Source organism: Narcine bancroftii, chromosome 3 (assembly GCF_036971445.1).
Source record: "Narcine bancroftii isolate sNarBan1 chromosome 3, sNarBan1.hap1, whole genome shotgun sequence".
Classification (NCBI taxonomy): Eukaryota; Metazoa; Chordata; class Chondrichthyes; order Torpediniformes; family Narcinidae; genus Narcine; species Narcine bancroftii.
In genome coordinates this window covers 319,499,769-319,521,261 of record NC_091471.1, presented here as the reverse complement: position 1 = coordinate 319,521,261, position 21,493 = coordinate 319,499,769, and the positions used below count along the sequence as shown (strand labels likewise).

Sequence of the window (21,493 nt, the reverse complement as noted above, 5' to 3'; positions counted from 1 at the left end):
TTCTGTTGAATTGCAGAAGGAGCTGCAGTTACCTTGTTCTGCAATTCTGTCAAAGAGAGGAGAGCTGAAATCTACCAAATCACTGTGTATGCAATTAAATGAAGTTATTCAAGCTGTTATAAAACCTGGAGTGGATTTGTTAACATCTCAAATGATTGAAATGTTTCAAATGAATGCTGGTATGAGTTCAGAATTAAATATGGTTAAGAAACGTGTGGATGCATCTTATGAAACTTCAGACTGCTTTTTTGGACTGGAAACAACAAGTGACTTCTCATACAGAAAAAGTGTTGAAGGTTGAAAAATAAGTCATAGAATTAGGAGATCATGAGAAGGAGCTAGAAAGAAAAATAGATTATTTGGAGAATCAAAGCAGAAGGAATAATGTGAAAATTGTTGGTTTGCCAGAACGTATAAAAGGACAAGATCCTCTTCGTTTCTTTAAAGACTGGCTTCCGCAAATATTAGGGCAAGAATTTTTCTCTGGGGGATTGGCACTGGAAAGAGCCCATAGAGCTTTAAGAAGAATACCCTCAGCTGGTCATCCACCGAGACCGGTAATAATTCAATGTTTGAGTTATTTGGACAGAGAAACAATACTTCGACTTGCAGTACAAAATGTGAGACAACGACAAACCCCATGATTGATTCAGAATAGTAGAGTCTTTTTTTATCCTGATCTGAGTCAACAGGTCATTCAACATCGACGTCGATTCAATCCAGTTAAAGAAGTTTTGTGGCGTAAAAGTTAAAAGACTACTTTTCGTTACCCTGCAGTGTTGAATATGTTTTACGGAGACTTATCAATTTTTGTTTTTTGAAACTGATTGTGAAGCAATGATTTTTGCTGATTCATTGCCAGATATAAGAGGACAAAGATATAGTCCAGCATTATCTCCTCAAGAAAAATTTGGTAGCTCTGGAAAAGGAAGAAATGGCAGAAATGGGAAAAACAGGAATGGAAAGAGTCCAACTTCTTCCGAAATGGGATCTTCGAGATTGGAATCTTTTGGGTGAAAAGAATTTTCTTATTCTATTTTTTCTTTTGTTCTTATAATATTTTGATGTTACTGACTGTTTGGCTGGGCAAGGAGAGATTTGGACTAAGTTCTTTACTAGTCATCAGCCACTGGTTGGTGACCCACACCCAATTTTTGTTTAGGGGATTACTACCTTTGGTAGTTTTTTTTTGGGGGGGGAGGATTTTCTTTTTTTTCCTTTTTCTTTATTTTTTTCTTTATTTTTATTTTTAAATTTTTTTTTTAGTTTTTAATTTGTGATTTTTTTTTATTGGAGGGCCTATATACATTAATTTGAGTTTTTATATAAAGATATTATTGGCATTTAGTAATAATAGGAGATAAGTCAAAGTTGAGGTTTGCTACTTTTAATGTTCGAGGATTAAATAGCGCGTTTAAACGTAAGCGAGTCTTGGCATATATTAAGAAAATGAAAATTGATATTGTCTTTTTACAAGAAACACATTTGAATGTGAAGGAAAGCGTGAAATTAAAAAGGGACTGGGTTGGGCATGTATATTCTTCTTCATTTAATTCTAGGGCTAAGGGTGTAGCTATTTTGATACGTAAAAAATTATCTTTTGAATTACAATCAATGGAGGAAAAGGCAGAAAAAATAAAAATGTAAAGAAGCTAAAAGTAGATATTGTATTTTTGCAAAGAACTTATTTGACAGAAAAAGAAAATTTGAAGTTGAAGAGAGATTGGTAATTTCATCTTCATTAAACTCTAAAGCTAGAGGCGTGGTGATATTAGTTACTAAAAAAATACTTTTTGCTGTGGATTTTTTTTGCTAATGTTGGAAGAGGACTGATTGTTAACTGTAAGATTTTTTTCTGAAAGTTGGACTTTAATGAATGTTTATGCACCAAATGAAGATGATCAGACATTTATTTCAGGGACATTTTTAAATTTGAATCAGGCAAATGGGAATGTGTTAGTCGGAGGAGATTTTAACTGTGGTTTGGATCCCTTGTTGGACAAATCTCCAAAAATTGTTGAAAGAACTAAAATGTCAAAAAGACTGTTTAAGATGATGGAGGATTTAAATTTAGTGGAAATTTGGAGGAAAGTAAACCCAACTGAGAAAGATTATTCACTTTATTCAGCTCGGTATAATTCTTTCTCTAGAATAAATGTATTTTTGATTTCTGTGCATTTACAAGGTAGATTTAATTTTGCAGGTTATTCTCATATCCTTCATTAAATGCTTAGGGACTGAATTAACTGAGACAGCTTATCGATGGAGGTTTAATGAAAAGTTATTGAAGAGACCAGATTTCATTTTGTATATGAGAGATCAAATTATTTTTTATTTACAAATGAAAGAAAATTCAGTTCAAAGTAAATTTATTTTGTGGGATGCTTTAAAAGCATATTTGAGGGGACAAATTATTAGCTATACAACTAAGATAGAAAAAAATATTTATTCGTAAGTTTAAATTTAGAAAAGGAAATCGAAGGCTTGGAGAAAAAATTTTTTAAAAATTGTACAGAGCTGATACATTGCTCTAAGATAAATTTATCTAAAGTGAAATTACGTTATAATTTACAAACATATAAATATGAGAAAATGATTTTGCAGTCTAAACAATGTTATTATCAATTGGGAGAACGAGTGCATATGGTTTGGCATGGCAACATAAAACTGAGCAAGTATCAAGGACAATTAATGCTATTAGGAAGAATGGAGAAATTACATAAATGAATACTGATGAATTTTTAAAATTTTATGAAAATGTATATATGTCAGAGGGTCATCAAAAATGGATCAAATTGATTTATTTTTAGCTAGTTTAAATTTGCCAATCTCATGAATGGTGAGATTTCAAAATCTTTTAATTTATCTTGTTCTACAAGACAAGGTTTTCCTCTTTCAGCTGCTTTGCTTGCTTTGGTGACAGCTCAGGCTGTTCGACATGATTTTGTGAGAGAAAATGAAAATAAAATTAGCTTATTTGCAGCTGATGTTTTTGTATATTTAACTAATCCAAAAACTTCACTAAAATTATCACAGGACTTGTTGAATAAGTATAGTAAATTATCGGGATATGAGATTAATTGGGAAAAGAGTGAGATTTTACCAATAGCAGAAGAAGATTTTATGGATTATAGACAAATTACTAAATTTAGATGGTCAAATAAAATTAAATATTTAGGAGTAGTTGTAAATAAAAATGATCATGAATTATTGATTTGGTATTATGTACCTTTAATAAATAAGGTTAAATTGATTTAGATCAGTGGATAGATTTACCATTGACCTTAATGGGAAGAGTGAATTGTATGAAGATGAACATTTTTCCTCGAGTACAAAACTTTTTTTATTATGAGGTGGCACAGATGAAGTTTATAAATTGGTTATTTGATATTGAACAATCTCCTAGGTGGGCAAAGATAGAGATGGCTCAGATTTTGGAAAATAATATTAATCATTTTATTTATAAATGGAATCCTTTATTGTTACAAGAATTTAAATTATCCGTTTTTCAACATATAATAAATATTTGGTACAATCACAATTTAATTCTAGGTTCTAAATGAATAGTTTTGATAAGATCACCATTATATCTGAATAAATTAATTCCCTTTTCATGATAGAATCCTTACTTAAAAGACTGGGAAATTAAAGGATTAGTGAATGTAATAGATTGTTTTGAAGCAGGGAGGTTTTGTTCATTTAAAAGGTTGCAGGAAAGATATGGTATTGCATCAAATTCTTTGTTTATTACCAACTTTGAGATTATTTAAAGAAGAATTATGGGAAGGAAATAAATTTACCAGGTCAAAAGAAATTTGAATTATTAATTGCAGCTAAAGGTGAAAATGGCTTTATTTCTTATATGTATAGGTTGTTGCAGGAGAAAATGGAAAAAGAGAAATGGGAAAGAGTTAAATATTGTTTTGCCATGGGAGGAATGGTCAAAACTGTGTGTTGACGGTGTTACCAAGTTAATTAATGTGAGGTATACTATGGTCAATTAGAATTTTTTGCATCAATTATATTCAACCCCTGAGAAATTGAAGAGATATGGATTCAGTTTAACAGATTTCTGTTTTAGATGTAGAGAGCAGAAAGTTACTTTTGTACATTCAGTTTGGTCGTGAAAGAAAATTAAGCATTTTTGGGAGGTAATTATAAAATTTTTGAGAGATTTGTTTCAAAGGGATATTTGATGGATCCAAAAATGTGTTTGTTGGGTTATGTTAATGTTCCATTTGTTGATTCAAAATGCCTAAACCATATTTGGCTTTGTTAAGATTTGGGTTAGCAGTAGCGAGAAAATATATAGCTGTCACATGGAAGAATATAAACTTGCAAAGATGGCATAACGGATTGCAGTCTTGTCTATATTTAGAAAAATTAACATATAATGTAAGTAATTACTCTTTTTTATTTTTATGTGGAGTTTATATTTGAAACACATGGCTATAGAAATTAAATCAATGTTGTAAAGTTGGCAGACCAATCAGGGAATATTTGATACATTTCTCTAAGGTTTTATGGGAGGGGAGGTTGTTTTTTTTTTATTTATTTTGGTTATTTTTTTCTTTTTTTGGTTTTTATTGTATTAGTAAGGGGGAGGGGATGTAGTTTACAGTTATTTTATGTGTATTTGATTGTCTTTATGTAATTTGAGAATATTAAATAAAATCTTTCAAAGAATCGAGTGTGTATGTGTGTGTGTGGGGCGTGTGTGTAAGGGTTTGTGTGTGGGGGTTGTGGGAGGAGCCGCCGCTGATCCCCGAGTCCTCCCCACTGCCGCCGCTGATCCCCGACCCCTCCCCACTGCTGCCTGACACATCGATTCCTCCAGACGCTCGAGATTCCAGCCGGCTTCTCTGAGCCGACAGGGTGTCACGGTTGATGTAGTGGTTAGGGCAATGCCTTTACATGGCCAGTGGTCAGGACTGGACCTCAGTTTGAATTCTGTGCTGTCTATCAGAAAGTTCTCCTCCTCATTGCTATCAAGTGGCTTCTGTGTCCAATCTTGCCTTTGAAAATTCTTCTGCATTCAGGACAGGTTGTTCCAGATGGCAGATCAGGCTTGGGTTGGTATGGCCTCTCCTCGCATCTTCTTCTATTTCTGCACATCTACTGGCTTCGAAGGTTGCTGTTCCCTCTCAGATGTTGGTTTGCCAGACCTTCCTGTCCATGATTCGTCCACCCTTTGACAGGTCTTGTTTTTCATCCTGCAGGGTGTCTAGCCACCCTCCTCACCAGGCAAGCCTGGTGGGGGAGCCGGTTTAGTCGCCGACCACTCAACCATGCGACAGGTAGTACTGGGTTACATGGTACCAGTAGCACTCAGGCGAGTGACCTGACACGGATCCTTGTTTACTCTTCACTTCATGCAAAAAGGCTCCCAAGTACTCGTGTTGACCATGACTGTGGCCAATATGCCTTTGTTGAAGAGCCTCAGGATCCGTACTTCCATTTAAGTTCATCTAATACTAGAAGGGGCATCCTATAGTTGTTTCCTTCATGCAGAGTTAAAGGCTTTGGTGTGGGTGATGAACGACGTGTACAAAGGTTGGATCTGTTCACTACATTTTTCTTGGAGTTGACGAATTTTTAGATGTTGGCAGAAATCTTGCTTGAACTTTGTTGAGTTCCTCCAGGACTGGATGTAGAAATACCTGAACATGTTGATTGTGTTTCCAAGTGTCGCTGCCTTATTGACTGTTGGTCCTGCTACCAGCTTGACTTCCAGCACAAGTTGTTGTCCTCCCTTCTGCGCTTCACGAATCTACAAGCAACGGAAACAAAAGTCATTCAAGGGAAGAGATGAACAGAGTTGAGGAAGATCACGCGAAGACGACCAATGGTCTTCAGCTCAAAATCATCTTCACTTTTTCATCCAGATTTAGAGACAATAGAAATCCTTTAATTCCCTACCCCTCTATCCCTCCCCTTTCCTCTACAACTCTCCCTCCCTCTCCTTTCCTCTCCCTCTCCTACCCTTCTCCCTCTCCTTCCCCTTTCCACTCACTCTCTCTCTATATCCCTCCACTTCCTCAAAAACTCTCCCTCACTTTCCTTTCCTCTCCCTCTCCTCCTCTTCCCCACACCCTCCCAAAATCCCTCCCCCTCGACAACTCTCCCTCCCTTTCCCCTCCTTCTTCTCCTTCTACCCATAACACAACCCCTCATTCCCTCCCTTCCTCAACTCTCCCTCCCTCTCCTTTCCTCTCCTTCTCCCCTCCCTCTCTCTCTATCACTCCCCTTTCCTTGACAACTCTCCCTCCCTCTCCTTTCCTCTCTCTCTCCTACCCCTCTCCCTCTCCTTACCCTCTCCCTCTCCCTATATCCGTCCCCTTCCTTGAAAACTCCCTCCCTCCTTTCCTCTCCCTCTCCCCCTCACCCACTCCCAAAATCCCTACCCCGTCCTCAACAACCCTCCCGACCTTCCCCGACCTTCCCCCTCCCTCTCTTTCTCCTCTTCCTCTCACCCTCTCCCAAAATCCCTACCCTTTCCTCAACAACCAGTCCTCTCCCTTTCCCCCTCCTTCCCCCTCCCTCTCCTTCCCCTCTACCTATCCACCTCACCCTCACCCTATTACTCCCCCTTCCTCGACAACTCTCCCTCACTCTTTTCCTCTCCATCTCCTTTTGATCTTCCCCTCACCCTCTCCCTATATCCCTCCCCCTTCCTCACCAACTCTCCTTCTCTCCTTTCCTCTCCCTCTCCATCCTTTATCCCTCTCCTTCTCTTCTTCCCCTCACCCTCTCCCTATATCCCTCCACTTCTTCAACAACACTCCCACTCCTTTCCTCTCCCTCTCCTCTTCCCCTCACCCTCTCCCTCCCCTTCCTCAACAACTTTCCCTCCCTCTCCTTCCCCTCACAATCTCCCTATAACCCTCCGCCTTCCTCGACCACTATCCCTCATCCTCCTTCCCCTCTCCTTCTCCACTTCCCCTCACCCTCTCCCTCTATCCCTCCCACTTCATTGACAACTCTCCCTCCCTCTCCTCACCCTCACCCTCACCCTCTATTCCTCCCCCTTCCTCGACAACTCTCCTTCCCTCTTCTTTCCTCTTTCTCTCCTTCCCCTATCCATCTATTTCTCCTCTTCCCCACACCCACTCCCCCTATTCCTTCCCTTCTTTGACAACTCCCTGCCTCTCCCTCTCCTCTTCCCCTCTAACCCTCCCCCTTCTTCAACAACTCAACCTCCCTCTCCGTTTTTCTCTCTCTCCTTCCCCTCTCTTATGTCCCTCACCCTCTCCCTATATTCCTCCCCCTTCCTTTACAACTCTCCCTCCCTATCCTATTCTCTCCCTCTCCTTCCCTAATCCCTCTCCTTCTCATGAAACACTCCCTATATCCTTCCCCCTTCTTCGACATTTCTTCCTCTCTCTCCTTCCCCCTCCCTCTCCTCCTCACCCTCTCTCCCTCTATCCCACCGCCTTCCTCGAGAACTCTCCCTCCCTCTCCTTCTATCCCACCCCCTTCCTTGACAACTCTACTTCCCTCTCCTTCCCCACTCTCTCTCTTTTTCCTCTTCCCTTCACCCTCTCACTATCTCCCTCCCGCTTCCTCGACATCTCTCCCTCCCTCTCCTTTCCCCTCCCTCTCCTTTCCTCTCCCTCTCCTTCCCCTCTCCCTCCTCTTCCCCTCCCCCCTCCCCTGAGTGAGGTGCTGGATTTTGGGGGGGGTTGTCAAATGCAAGGGAAAAGTCTACAATACACCCTTTCTACCATTGATGGAGAGAAGGATTTTGAGCTGAATGTTCATTGCTGCCTGAAAGAGACAACATGGTGGAGAGGATGATAAAGAAACATCCAGCCTGCTGGATTTCATGATTTGGGGCACTGAGTTTAAAAGTTGGTAAGTCAAGTTACAGCTGTATAAAATTTTGGTTCGCCGCATTTGGAATATTACGTAGTGTTCTGGTCCCTGAATTCACAGAGGATGTCGAAGATCTTGTAGACCTCTATCACGTCTCCTCTAATCCTTCTACACTCCAGCTCTGCGAACCTTGCCTCATGAGAATTGTTTCCCAATCCAGGCAGCATCCTGGTAAATCTCCTCTGTCCCCTCTCCTTCCTATAATGAGGTGACCAGAACTGAACATAATATTCTAAGTGAGTCATACCAAAGATTTATAGAGTTGCAACACCACCACTCTACTCCTGAATTCAAACCCCCTATGAAGGAATCTCAGCACACCATAATCCTCCTTAACTCTCCTATCAAACTGTGCGGCAACCTTGAAAAATGTGTAGATTTGCAACCCAAGGTTCCTCTGTTCATCCACACTCTTAAGTAACCGACCATTAACTCTGGACTCAGCATTCTGGTTTGTCCTTCCAAAATGCATCAACTCTCACTTATCCGGATTGAAATCCATCTACCACTTTTCTGCCTAACTCTGCATCCCACCTTCATCATTTTGTAACCTTCAACAGCCTTCATCTCCATCCACAACTCCTCCAAACCAACCTCCATGACATCCACAAACTTACTGACCTATCCATCCGCCTCTTCATCCAGGTGACATGAAAATCACAAAGAGCAGGGGTCGCAGAACAGATCCCTGCAGCACCAACCTCCAGGCAGAATACTTTCTTTCCACTACGACTCTCTGCTTTCTTCCGACATGACAGCTTTTATTTCATGCAGGTAATTTTTCGCTCATCCCATGACTCAGGACTTTCTGAAGGAGTCTCCTGTGACCGATCTTGTCAGACGCCTTGCTAAAATCCTCGTAGACCACATCTATCACCGTACCCTCATTAATTTCTTTTGTAACCTCCTCCAAAGACTGAGTTAGATTTGTGAGGCCCAAGCTTGCCTTCACAAAGACATGCTGACTATCCTTGAGTAGAGTGTATTTCTCCAGATCTCCATAGATCCCATCCTTAAGAATCCCTTCCATTAGTTTACTCACCAATAATGTAAGACTAACCCTAATACCCAAGATTCTCCCTATTACCTTTTTTAAACAAGGGGACTCCATTTACCATTCTCCAATCCACCCGAGTCGCGCTGCCGTCTATCTCCCTCCTTGCCCACGTGAGTGGTGCTGCTGTCTCACCCCCCCCCACACATCTGGGTCACGCTGCTGCCTCTCCAACCCACCCCCCCACCCCTTCACCAAGGGTCGATATCGACTACTTTGGAGACCCCTAATATGTTATTTAAAGTAACTTAATGTCACTTATTCGATTCAGCAAAGAGTTGGGCAGGGAGGCAAGGTTAGGGGGGCTTTACTAAAGCTCAGCCTGGAGTGGTAGTTAATCCGCCACATTTGACATGGCGTTGCAGTCGTGCTCCAATCTTCAAATATGCCTGGATGCAGCAGGCATGGATAATTGCCGATGATTTGCCACAACCCATTTTTTATACACTTGTGGATGCATGAAACTATGCACCAGCTTTGATCTTTTTCAAACTTCGAACATGCGAGGCAGGAGCTTTAATAATAAGAACCCATTTACTTGTTTCAGATGGTGAAGAGAATCAACATCCACGTCATTCTGTGCATTTCTAAATGGCACATTGGGGAAGTAGTGAAATCAAATTGCATGAGTGGATGCAATTGGTTTGGATGAGACCTTAAACCACATCCTATATGGTTTTTAAAGAACATACAAGATTCTATCGTACAATAAATTCTGTTCTTTACCCGGCCTCGGGCCTAGTCGGTTCGAGCAGCGAGTCAGAGGAGGCGGAGACCAGAGTTTGGGCAGTGATCGGAGGTGGAGCGAATTGCGAGTGACAGGTTTAATTGGTCAAGGCCGATAAAAGGAGGGAAACGCAAAGGAGAGGCCAGCGAGGAGTGGCCCAGTGAGAGAGTGGCCTGGTGAAAGAGTGGGGTTTCGAGGATTTGGCTCGAGAGGGTTCAGCGAGTAGAGGCTGAGGTCGAGTGTATCTAGATTAAGGTAAGACTATATTTTTTTCTTATTTTCTCTTTCTAAGGTGAGGGGGGAAGAGAGAAGGGTTGAGTGTGAGAGCAGTTTGCTCTTTTCAGTGTCAGATGTGAAAGGTCCTGGAGTCTTCGACCTCCTGGACATCCACGATTGCACTAGGTGTACTGAGCTGCAGCATCTCAGGGACCGTGTTAGGGAATTGGAGCTGCAGCTCAATGACCTCGACCTGGTCAGTGAGAGTGAGGCCGTCATAGATAGGAGCTATAGCCAGGTGGTCTCAACAGGGCCACAGGAGGAGGATCAGTGGGTTACAGTTAGGAGAGGGGAAAGGGAAGAGACAGATACAGGAGGGGGCCCCTGTGACTGAAGCACTCAACAAATGGTACTCCTCCTTGAGGATCATTCAGGCTGGGGAAGGAATCAGTGGCTGTATCTCTGGCACAAGGTCAACCTCTGTTGCCCAAAAGGGTAGGGAAAGGAAGAGGAGGGTAATAGTTATAGGGGATTCGATGGTCAGGAGGACAAATTGAGGATTCTGTGGATACGATTAAGGAAACAGATTGGTAGTTTGTCTCCCTGGTGCCAGGGTCTGGGATGTTACCTCGTGTCATTTCAGAATAAGTTGGATAGCTGCATGAATGTGAGGGGATTGGAGGGTTATGGACAGGGAGTGGGTAAGTGGGGCTAGAGGAGCTCACTTAAATCGGTGTGGACTCGAGGTGCCGAGATGTCCTTTATCTGGACTGTAATTGTCTCAGCCAAGATTTATCTTGCAATCAACATCATCTGGTCATTCCTGCATTGGCTATTAGGGACCAGTTATGTGTGCAAAATAGCAATGTTTCTCAACTAGGTCAACGACCCTGCTTCATCAATCCAGAAATAAAACATTTCCAAAATCGCAGTGGTGAGAAGTGCCAGGTAAAAGTAAACCTTCAAGATCTTCCACTTGGACATTTGTCTGTTCCAATGTCCTCTTCTCCTCTGATGTTTCCTCACGCAAACGCTGGAATCTCTGTTCGATGGTAGCTAAAATGAACACAAGGTTCTGTTACACATACATTTAAAAATGTCTTCAAAGATTTACCACGTTTCCGGTGTTTTCATCCCAACAAATACATTTTTTGTTTTGGAGAAAGAACTGTGGGTTTAGTAATATTTAAAGCAATGCAGAACAGAAGATGACGAGAGAAAAGTAGGGGAAAAAAGCTGAGCAAGGAATGAAAAAAGTTTGGAGGGAATCACCGTGAAATAGCAGACAAGTGAAATGAGGAACAGTGAAAAGGAAGGGACATTTGCAAAAGGAAATGGAGAGAGAAAGAGAGGGACAGTTGTGCAACTCTTTGTTGAAAACATGTTGATTTCAAGGCCTTTTAGTCATCGAGAGGAGCAGGTGAAGTGGGGGGGAGCTGGGGCCGGGGAGGAGCAGGAACAACAAAGAATACACTGCTGAATAGAGAAGACTCTGAGAGCAGCTGCAACCATTCTCACCAGAACTGTATCCCGCCCTTCAGGTGCTCAGATGCATGGATCTTCAGTGCCCTCCCAGCACAGCATGAGAAATCCCCTCTCATTGGGGGGTCTTTGAGCCATCACAGCCCTAAACATTTCCTTGGCTGCATGTTTGCCAGATGTTCACACTTGGTAAATGGCCGCTGCTTAACCCTCTACAATTTCTACATACTCTCTATTTCTATTAATAACTGATCAACAAGACAAACGGACTCTTCAGAAAATATAGAATTTCTGAGATTTAGGAAAGAAAACAAAAATGTAGAAAAATAAATGAGCTGATAGAGCATCTGGAAAAAAGAAAAGCAACATTAACATTTCGATGGAGCTCGTGACTTCACTGTCCTGCTGGCATATTTTAACATTTGTTTCCTATTTCCAGTCTTGTTTCTATGATTGGGAGTTGTCTGGTTTCCAATCATTCAATCTTCTCTTTAATTGATGAGCCATGGACAAGTATGCATGACTGGAGCCTAGCTGCTTTATTAAATAATCGCAGAGCATCACTTTCAACGAATTCACTGCAAGAATTCCCATTTGCCGCCATTTTCATTTCCAAGGCTCCAAATATGGTTCTCAATTCAGTACCTTTAAAGCAACAATTTTATAAGACCCAACACTTCTAAGATGCACCACTCGAGCAGAAATTTCATTCAATAAACACACATTTGGAATACTATTGCGATTCTGGCCTATGAGTCTGAATCACTGACCATGATTCAGTGGAGAAAGTTCGATTGAACTTTCTTAAATACTGCATTTTATTCAAACATTGAAGTGTGCACAGTTCTTTAGTAAATGGTCATTCCATTAATTTTAGAGTTTTCAGAGCTGTTTATGAAATGATAGCCTATTAATGACGTGCTAGGTAAATATGATTCAACATTTGAAATCCAATCAATTGCAATAAATATTTTAGAATGGTTCAAAGAGGTTGGTGGGTCCCCACTGGTAATTTGCACATTTTGAAAATGTCTAATTTACCAGCTGGAAGCATCACTTGTATTTGTTGGAATTAGAGAACCACCTTCTGATCTAAGCATCAAATGTTGAAATGGTACCTGTGGTCTTTCGAAGCTGGAGTACATTTGGAACAACGTCATTGCTCAAAGACAGCAGGCACTTTGCTGCCTCCTGTAACTTTTCGACACCATCTTCATGTTCAGAAATTTCTCCCTGAAGAACCTGTGATTTCAAAATGACACAATGACTCATTCACAATAAAATTAATATTTCTTTCTGTATATCTTAGATTTGACAATGCCTTGGTTAATTTCGATATTGTCTTGGGGTCAAGGAGATAAACAGCCTGTGAAGACGATTCTATAAATTATCATAAATATCAACAACTCTCTGGCCTGCTTTGCGGTGAGGAGGCGAACATTTTCAAGGACCCAATAACCACAGGATATTGGAATTTTCTCAAACAACCAGATCAAACTTTCTATTGATTATTTCTCATTAATGCTTCTACGTATTTAATACGCCTGATATTTGAGCATTTTCTGATGCTGTTGAGCTCATTATCTTTATCTTGTCTACATCTCTTGACCGGCCCTGAAGTCCCCTTGCAAACCATCAAGGTCACAAGAAAATGTTTAAAAATGTTCTGATGCTTAGATTTACATCAGCATTGATAAAATAATGCTGAAGAACTCATTTGGCTTTTCACCACTAATGGACATAGATTTGGCTGCAGAGGGTTATTCTGCATTATCGTTTTTCTGCCTGTCTACTTTTACTCCGGATGACCCCTCTCCCCAATCCATCATCCTTCAAAGGTAAATATGTGTTCTCCCTCAGCAATCCGACCCGTTTGCAACTCCTATTCTCTCGAGCACTTAATGGCCCACAGCTTTTCTCCATGACCATCAATCCCAGGCCATTACTGCAATTAATGGTCCGACTTTTCTCTGACTGCATGAGCAGACATGCCCTCCACCTCAATAAAGCAAAACTGGAACTAGTGATTTGTCTTTCTGATGCAAATTCCAATTCCTCAAACATCAACTCCAGTCAACATGATGCCATTAGTTTTGTTAATGATAGAGAAGGATAGGTCTGGGACTCGGGTTGAGATTCTAAATTGGAGATAGGCCAATTTTGAGGAAATGAGAAAAGAATGAGAAGGTGTTGACCTGGAAAAGTATGTGCGGGGTGAGTGGAAGACCTACAAAGGTGAAATTTGGAGAGTACAGACTTTGCATGTTCCTGTCAAGATTAGCAGGCTTAGGAATCTGGTTTGGAAGAAGAGAGGTGTGCAGCAGGTATAGACATCACAGAGCAAATGAGGTGCTTGAAGAGTATAGAAATGCAAGAAAAAACCTCAAGAAAGAAACCAGGAAGGCTATGTGGATGATAATGGGGTAAATTGGATGAGTAAGCTTGCAGGTGTTGTGGACACTAAAGAAGGTTTTCAAAGCTTGCAGAGGGATCAGGACCAGCTGGAAACATGGGCTGAAAAATGGAATTTAATGCAGATGAGTGTGAGGTGTTGCATTTTGGAAGGACAAGCCAAGAAAGGACATACATGGTAACCAGTCGGGCAGTGAGGAGTACGATAGAACAGAGGGATCTGGGAATACAGACACCTCATTCTCTGAAAATGGTGGCACATGTGGATAGGGTTGCAAAGAGAACTTTTGGCACATTGACCTTGATCAATCAAAGGATAAAGTCCAATTTTCATTGGTGAGACCCAATTTGGATTATTGTGTGCCGTTTGGATCACCTAACTGCAGGAAGGATGGTAATTGTGCAGAGATTGACTTGGATGTGGCCTGGACGTCAGGAGCAGAGTTGTAGGAAAAGGTTAAACAGGTTATGATTTTATTCCCTGGAGTGTAGAATGAGGGAAGAATTGAGAGAGAGATTTAAAATGATGTGGGGGACAGAGTAAATATAGGTAGGCTTGTTCCACTGAGAGCAAGTGAAATACAAACCAGAGGACATGGGGTAAGGGTGAAGGGGATAAATTTAGGGGGAACATGAGGGAGAACGTCTTCACACAGAGTGAAGAGGTGGGAGAGTGGAACAAGATGTCAGCTGAATTGGTGACTGGGCTCAATTTTAAATTTGAAAAGAATTTGGACTGGTACATGGATGGGAGAGGTATGGAGAGTTATGGACTGGGTGCAAGTCAGAGGGGCTCGGCAGAAAAAGGGTTCAGAACAGACTAGAAGGGCAAAGGGGCCTGTTTCTGTTCTGTAATATTGTAAGGTTCTATGGTTCGAATACTTCTTTGGAATAAATCAATCTCTGCAACCTTGCAAACAAATCTTATCTCCAAATGTGCTCCAAATCACCACTTTCCTCCCACCTCCCTTCCCCAGTTCCTGAAACCCCCCATCTATGGTGTTATCGTCTCTGCTCTTGATGACCCCATAAATAATTTGCTGACTTTCTTTGCTCTGCTGTTATAATCTTGCAGGTCGTCCAAAATTCTGCCACAATATCCTTAGTCACCAGGCCCCATTAAACATGGATACAGGCAACATAAGGTCTGAGGAAACCCATACTGAAAATAGACACACAATGAGAGCAGAACTGTTTGGCTTCTTTGTTATAGTTCCCAATCTCGCCCCCACCATCTGGAAGCAAATTGGCTGTTGAACTTTCATCAGGCTCCCATTAAAACCTGATCAAGGTGGAATGAATGGAGCTCAACTTCCTATTTCAGGTGCCAAACTTACAACCTCCCATGTGACCTTCACCACTGTTATTGGATGTGCACATTATCATTATTTCAAAGCATTCATCATTCTACTCGTAAATTAGAATAAGCAACATTACACAGTGATTTATGAAATAACAACTTTAATTTACCATGATATTTTCAAGTTCTTGCTGCAAGATTTCTGGATTAGGGATGGCCTCCAGCTGAACCATTCGTCTTTCTCTTTCTACTCTCTCTAGCCACAAACGCAGCTCATCTGCCTTCTCTTGCCATTGTTCAAATACCTTGGTGCCAAGATGGATTCCAAGTCCAATGCACTATAGAGTGAAAGAAATGAATGAGTATGTGGATTTTTAAAATGTACGATTTTGTGATGCGATCAAATATCGAGTGTCCAATCGATCCAAAATGGGTCAAGCGATACATTACTGGTCCATTACTTAGGCCAACTATCATTTTTTTGTTCCCTGCATCAAGTTTTTTGAGGGTCACAGACAAAAACGCAATGTTCACTCCTCACCAAAGGTGAAATGCCTGTTACCCTGCCGTACTGTTCCATTTTCTTGTTATGTCAATAAATCTTTTAATTAATATTTTGAGTTTGCTTTCAAAATAAACTGATGGTCAGGAATATATCAGAAGCATTGAAAATCTTTACAAATTTAGTGTGTTAGTGAAGATTAGACAGAAATTCTTTTGGGGCTGGGCTTGTTCCAGCCGAACACTCTGCATTTCTGTTATGCCATTCAAGCCTAACCCTTGGGTTTAGGACATACTGAGCCAGCGAGGTGACCTTTGTGGATTGGACACATTACACCTTGTTCAGTGACAAATGCACGTGGGAGGCCAGTCTGGAAAATCTTCACCAATTATGATCTGTTCGACATTTGATTTTATTAAAAGGAAATGAGTTCATGACTTATTTTCTGCAGTGGTCTCTGTCCAACTCGAGTGAGTTTGGCCACCAAGAGAGCTCCACAATACTGGAAATATTTGATCATTGTTCCTGTTCTTCATGGGTATTATTAATCACAGCCGCAAACCTTTTCCAGAGCCACTCTTATAAGACTAAAACTTACACAAGTTGCTCAGTCTATCAAAATGCTCTCAAGTTACTGATCTAAAGTAAAATTGGAGTTTAAATGCTATTAGTCAAAAAAAAAGGAGATATGTCATACTTCTGATCGAAGTGCGTTGAAGCGAGCATCGGCGCTTTCAACCGTCTCCTCCATACGTTGGCTTATGGCATCAGGATCAATTTGGATCTTGTAGCTTTCATTTGCATTCCTGATTTCAAAGTGAAAGGCAGCATCTAAGACACTTTTCCAAGATCGTCTGAGGTATCTTTGATCCCCTTTGAGAAATTGAAGATCTGTGAAGAGGAATTGCTGCTTCTTAAGTTTGAATGTCAATGACGTGGAGTCAAATTCCTCAGCTTTTATTTTTCCTAGTTCCTTTTCTGAATGAATCATTAATGTTTTGAATTCATCATGATCTGTTTAAAGGAATATAATGGTGAAATAATCAAAATGAACAAATAATACCAGATTATATAGACTTTGACACATTGACATGATCCTGTAATAATTACAAGTTGGGGTTATTCCAAACCACATGTAGCTTTCAGTTGTCTTACTTAGAATTCTTTTCAACTCTCAGTAAATAGTATTTTATAGTAATCTGGAAAATAAATGAATACTTTCCCTCACCTTTTCGGAACTTCTGCAGTTCTAGATGCAGATCCTCAATCACGTTTAATTGAGAATCTGCACTTGATAAAGCGGATTCGTACTCCTCCATCAAGGCATTCAAGTTCTCCTGCAGTACAACTTCCTCGTCTCGCAAAGGGTCCTGGACATTTTGTTCCAGGAAAGTCTGAGCTGCCTCTATGGCCAAAACCAACTCTTGCTCTTTCTGGGACAACTTTTGGCGATGTTCCTAGAAAAGAAACAATCCTAGGTTCATTTATATTGCTCGAAGTTGTCTTGGGGGAGGTAAGGTTTCTATTTATTGCATTTGCAATTGAAATAAAATATTCAGGTTTCCCAATTTATTAAAAATCAGGGTACCAAAACACCCTTAAATACACACAGGAAACGTATTTCAAGTCCAGAAATCTAAATGGTTTTATGCTTTCGGAGGTTTAATCAACTACCTTGATCTACAATTCTTTGCTTGTGTCAAAGGATGAATCCTGCTGAGATGGAGTAGAATATATTCCATATTTAATTTGACTGACAAGAAAATAAATACTCTCCTTCAGTATTTGTACACAGTCCCTTCCCCGTCAAACAGACTTACTTTTATTTAAACTTAAGCACATTAAACTTTTGTCATTTGAATGATCTCATCCTTATCTTTCCATTCAGGGATTTAATATTCTTTCATGATGTAAAAGAGAACACGTGAAATCTAACGAGAGGTGACTGTGACCTAGTCAGGAGAATGTGAACTAGTTTGTAACTGTGTAAGAATGCACCCTTCTCACTGAAGTAACTGTGGGGTGGATGTCTATGTATATGAGTGTGTCAACATTTTCAAGAGATGGTGGATCTTCTTGTCTTTTTTCTTCACTGGTATCACTGTTTCCTTCACGCCAGACTTCGCCCAGCGGTTTGCTAGGCCGTAGGCTCCACATTCAGAACCGTATGCGGGGCAATCATTTTGGTCACGGAGGGGTGTTGTCCGCTGCCCTTCCTAAAGGTCCTGGGGGTGGCACTTTTCTGATTGTATTTTTTATAGCATCAACCCTTCCTTCTCTTTGCTGTGGGTGGGTCTGCATTGATAGGGATTTCATTTGCGTCCTCGTGGCTTTGAAGACTATGGCTGTGTCAGAGTCTTTGGCCAATTTCAAGCTATCCTTCCCTATAAGAAACTTTTGCACTTCAGGATGGGCATATTAGTGGATCAGCTAATCTTTCCTCTATATCCTTCCATCTGCATTTTGCAGCATTAATTTTTGGTGTAGTAAGGACGTTAGTAACAGTCTCATCAGTCTCTTACACAAAACCTTGAAATTCATTGCATTCAAGTCTAGGATTAGAGCTGAGTTCAAGGTGAGAAACAACCTTTGCAAATATCTGCTCTGGATCATTTTTCTCCACCCCGTAAGCTCTCAGCTATTAAATAAGTCATGGCCTGGCTCCCCTGTCCAGACATGTATAGAACTAACCTTCTCCTCGCTGTTGCATTTTTAAAATAGCTTTTCATTGCTAAATTGTACATCTGCTGAAACGTTTTAAACGATTCAACCATGTCTTCAGCCTCCCGTCCATCACTGGATGAACTGCTGTTGCACCAGCCATTCATTTTCAGGTGTACTTTTTCTCTTCTTCCCCTTCAGATTTCAGTCACTTCCAATCAATTTTATAGTTTTATTCTTGTTCTCTTAGACCGACCACTGCCAACATGTTCTGTCTCCGTGTTACCTGGGAGGATTCTTAAATAACTTAAAGATGCAAGATTCAAATAACAGAAGGGAGTTTACTTACTGATGCCTTCCACCATCTCAGGAAACTGTTCACACTCATACTCATGTATAGGTGCCCCCCAGTAGTGCACGACGGTTACCACAGTGAGAAGGGTGTATTCCTAGGAAGTTACAAAAGAGTTCACATGATCCTGACGAGATAACACACCCTTCTCACTGTCGTAAATGTCGTGCACCAATGTGGGGTGCATGTCTATGTGAGTATGAACATTTCCTGGCATGGTGGAAGGCATCAATAAGTAAAATCTCTTCTGCTATTTGAATCTTGCATCTCTAAGTTATTTAAGAAGCCTCCCACACAGAGACATAACGGTGACTTTATTGTATTGATCTTTACCATTTTGTTCAACATCCTTTGGACTTGACAAGACTTTATTCAAGTCGCCTTATTCCAAAACAAACCAGGCTGTCAAGCACACACAGGGCAATAATTTGCATACATGTTAAGCAATGCTTTACGAAAAGAAGATAACATCAATTGGTAAATGTTTAAAGATCTTTGCTCTTTTTTAACGATGAAAATCTGACTTGAGCACTGCATATTAAGTAATGACAAACGTGAAAATCTATCCCCATTTGAGTGAAAACATTCTGGGTAATTATCATTTTCACATTAGTGCTTCAAGATGCAGGTGTCCCTGCCAGGGCCCAAACTGAACGAACGGCAATATCTTTCCCAGTTAGAAGGGAGAGGAGTGTGGAGGGGAATCAGCAGGTAGTAATGTTCCTACGGACCTAATGCACGTCCCTCTCCATGTCAGAAGGCTCCTCTTTGGACATATTCTTGGAGTCGAGTAGATGTCGTTCACTCCGTTGATAGAATACAGGACTACCTCAGTGGAGAGAATGAATGGAGGGCCAATCAAGCCAACCGCTTTGCTCTGCTGTTGAGGTCCTTGGGCCCTTTGGGAATTGTGCTGATCCAGTCAAGTGCGGAGCAAAGGTTCGCCACCTACTGCTTGACAGGTAGCCTCTGATCTGTTTTAGTTATCACAGTACTCAAAGTGGCTGGTCCATGTTAGGACCACAGTGAGAAGGAGACCTGGAGTCATGTGATAAAACCCAATTGAAGTACCATTATGCAGGTTATTGGTGAACAATGCCACTTTATGTCACAGTGTGTGCGACACACTTTCCATCGGGCAGCTGATTAAATAAAGTATGGCTTTGTCCTGCTTTTGGTAGATGGACCAGATACCTGAAGAATTTGCCACTTTGTCAGAAGGATGTCAGTGGATCAACTGTGACAGGAGGTGCAAAAAAATCTAGACTGAACTTCTCCAGTACTTCGAATGTGATGGAGTCTGGTCCTATTTGTCTGCTGCACTTGGTGTTCCTAAGTAAATCAAATAGGGTGAAAGTGATTTCTGTGATGGTGTCGGAAGAACCTGATGGAACATGCTAGAAAGTGTCTTAACCCCAACATTGTTATTCAGAAGCTGAGGCCTACCACCACTGAGAATGAGGAGACCCTTGGTCCCTCTTTTCCTGTTTACTGTTCATGACCCAGCCGGAAGGACGACAGAGCTCAAATTTCATCAGCGGTTCATTCTGTCTTTGGAATGTTATTTTTTTTTCTGCATTGCCTGCCCACTGTCCAGTGTTGTAAGATTATCAGTCTGGCACCTCATGTGCATCTGCATTCCCTATTAAACCATGGTGATGTCTTGTCTTGGTTGTAATGGGAGAACTAACGATGGTAAGTAACACTTTCCTGCTGCAAATGTTAAAGGCCCATCGTACCTTTTGGCCACTGTGATTCCAGCTGTCAATTTATTCTGAATCTATCCCATTTAGCACAATGGTGCTACCACACATCAGAATTGAGGGAGCCCCTGGAGAAACATGGGATGGATCTTTCTGCTCCTGCTGTCACCAACAGTTGCCTCAACAACAGGAAAATTGTGGTAGTGAGGGGGTGTAGCCTTACTCACTCTCTTTTCCAAACCAATCCCTAGATCTGCACAAGGATCTGGCCTGGTTGAGTGGACGAACAGTGACGTTGCTACGCCAGAATTCATTCCGGTGGTGTATGCTTTCTCAACCCTTTTTGGTTGTGAATAGCTTGCATGGCCCATTCAATGGGTTATAAAGAGTTAATCACATGAGTGGGTGCTGGAGTTATCAAAATAGGGGAGGAGGTTCTTCCCTTTACAACATCAAGATCCACATTGTATGAGAATACAGCATTACTGAGGTGAAGAGTTTTTGTTAAGAAGCTGCCATGGTGAGATTGTTAGTGAAGGGCCTCTGTGACCATCGTCAATCACTGCCCCTTCACTAGTGAGTTAATCATGTTCCCGTTTTCGTGACTGGGCCAGAGCAAAGAACAGCAAGTAGGACTGAGTTAGAAAGAGGATCTGCTAGATCTTTGAATAGGATTGGGAGAAGATCATCAAAATTCAATTCAACATTATTTGGAAATTGTGTTAGTCATTATTTAAGTGAAATTTAGTCAGTCGCCTTTCATCAAATCTGTACTGATCAGAGGTTCTGATGAAAAGTCCAATCCAAAATATTTTTACAATTGTTCGAATATACACTTATCCAAAACACCTGGAAGTGTTCATACCTTCAGGCCTTGCTGGTGGTCATTCAGTCTTTCGCCCATCTCAGCAAATGACCACATCGCATCGTCCTCTTCCTCCAGCTGGAAACCATCACCTAATGCGTAGAATTCGTCTTCGGTAATATGAACTCCATAGTGACCCTCGACTGCCAACCATTTCAGAAGATCACCTACTGTCTTCTTATGTTTTTGTAGGTGATCTTCTGTTGTTTCCTACAAATTGCAAAATCCTGTTAGTTTGAAGACGTGTTGTACTTTCCTGGCAGCAATTCCATATTCCCTCATCTATTTGCAAACCCTTGGGATTGAGGAGGATGTGAAACCACTTGAGTGGAAGATGCCTGTTT

The 21,493-nt window shown here is 41.1% G+C and overlaps 1 protein-coding gene across 1 annotated transcript in view; it reads right to left on the bottom strand.

Moving 5' to 3' along the window:
• Positions 1 to 4,412: 4,412 nt before the first annotated feature.
• The window catches only part of LOC138756554 (microtubule-actin cross-linking factor 1-like), a 30,742-nt gene continuing 13,661 nt past the window's right edge, over positions 4,413 to 21,493 (bottom strand). The window contains exons 2-8 of the mRNA XM_069922996.1: positions 21,150 to 21,359; positions 16,797 to 17,025; positions 16,266 to 16,582; positions 15,237 to 15,404; positions 12,473 to 12,596; positions 10,833 to 10,928; positions 4,413 to 5,770 (exon numbers count right to left, since the gene is read on the bottom strand). Coding sequence (XP_069779097.1) covers positions 5,763 to 5,770; positions 10,833 to 10,928; positions 12,473 to 12,596; positions 15,237 to 15,404; positions 16,266 to 16,582; positions 16,797 to 17,025; positions 21,150 to 21,206 — 999 coding nt within the window. The 5' untranslated portion in view covers positions 21,207 to 21,359 and the 3' untranslated portion in view covers positions 4,413 to 5,762. The remainder of the gene's footprint in view (positions 5,771 to 10,832; positions 10,929 to 12,472; positions 12,597 to 15,236; positions 15,405 to 16,265; positions 16,583 to 16,796; positions 17,026 to 21,149; positions 21,360 to 21,493) is intronic.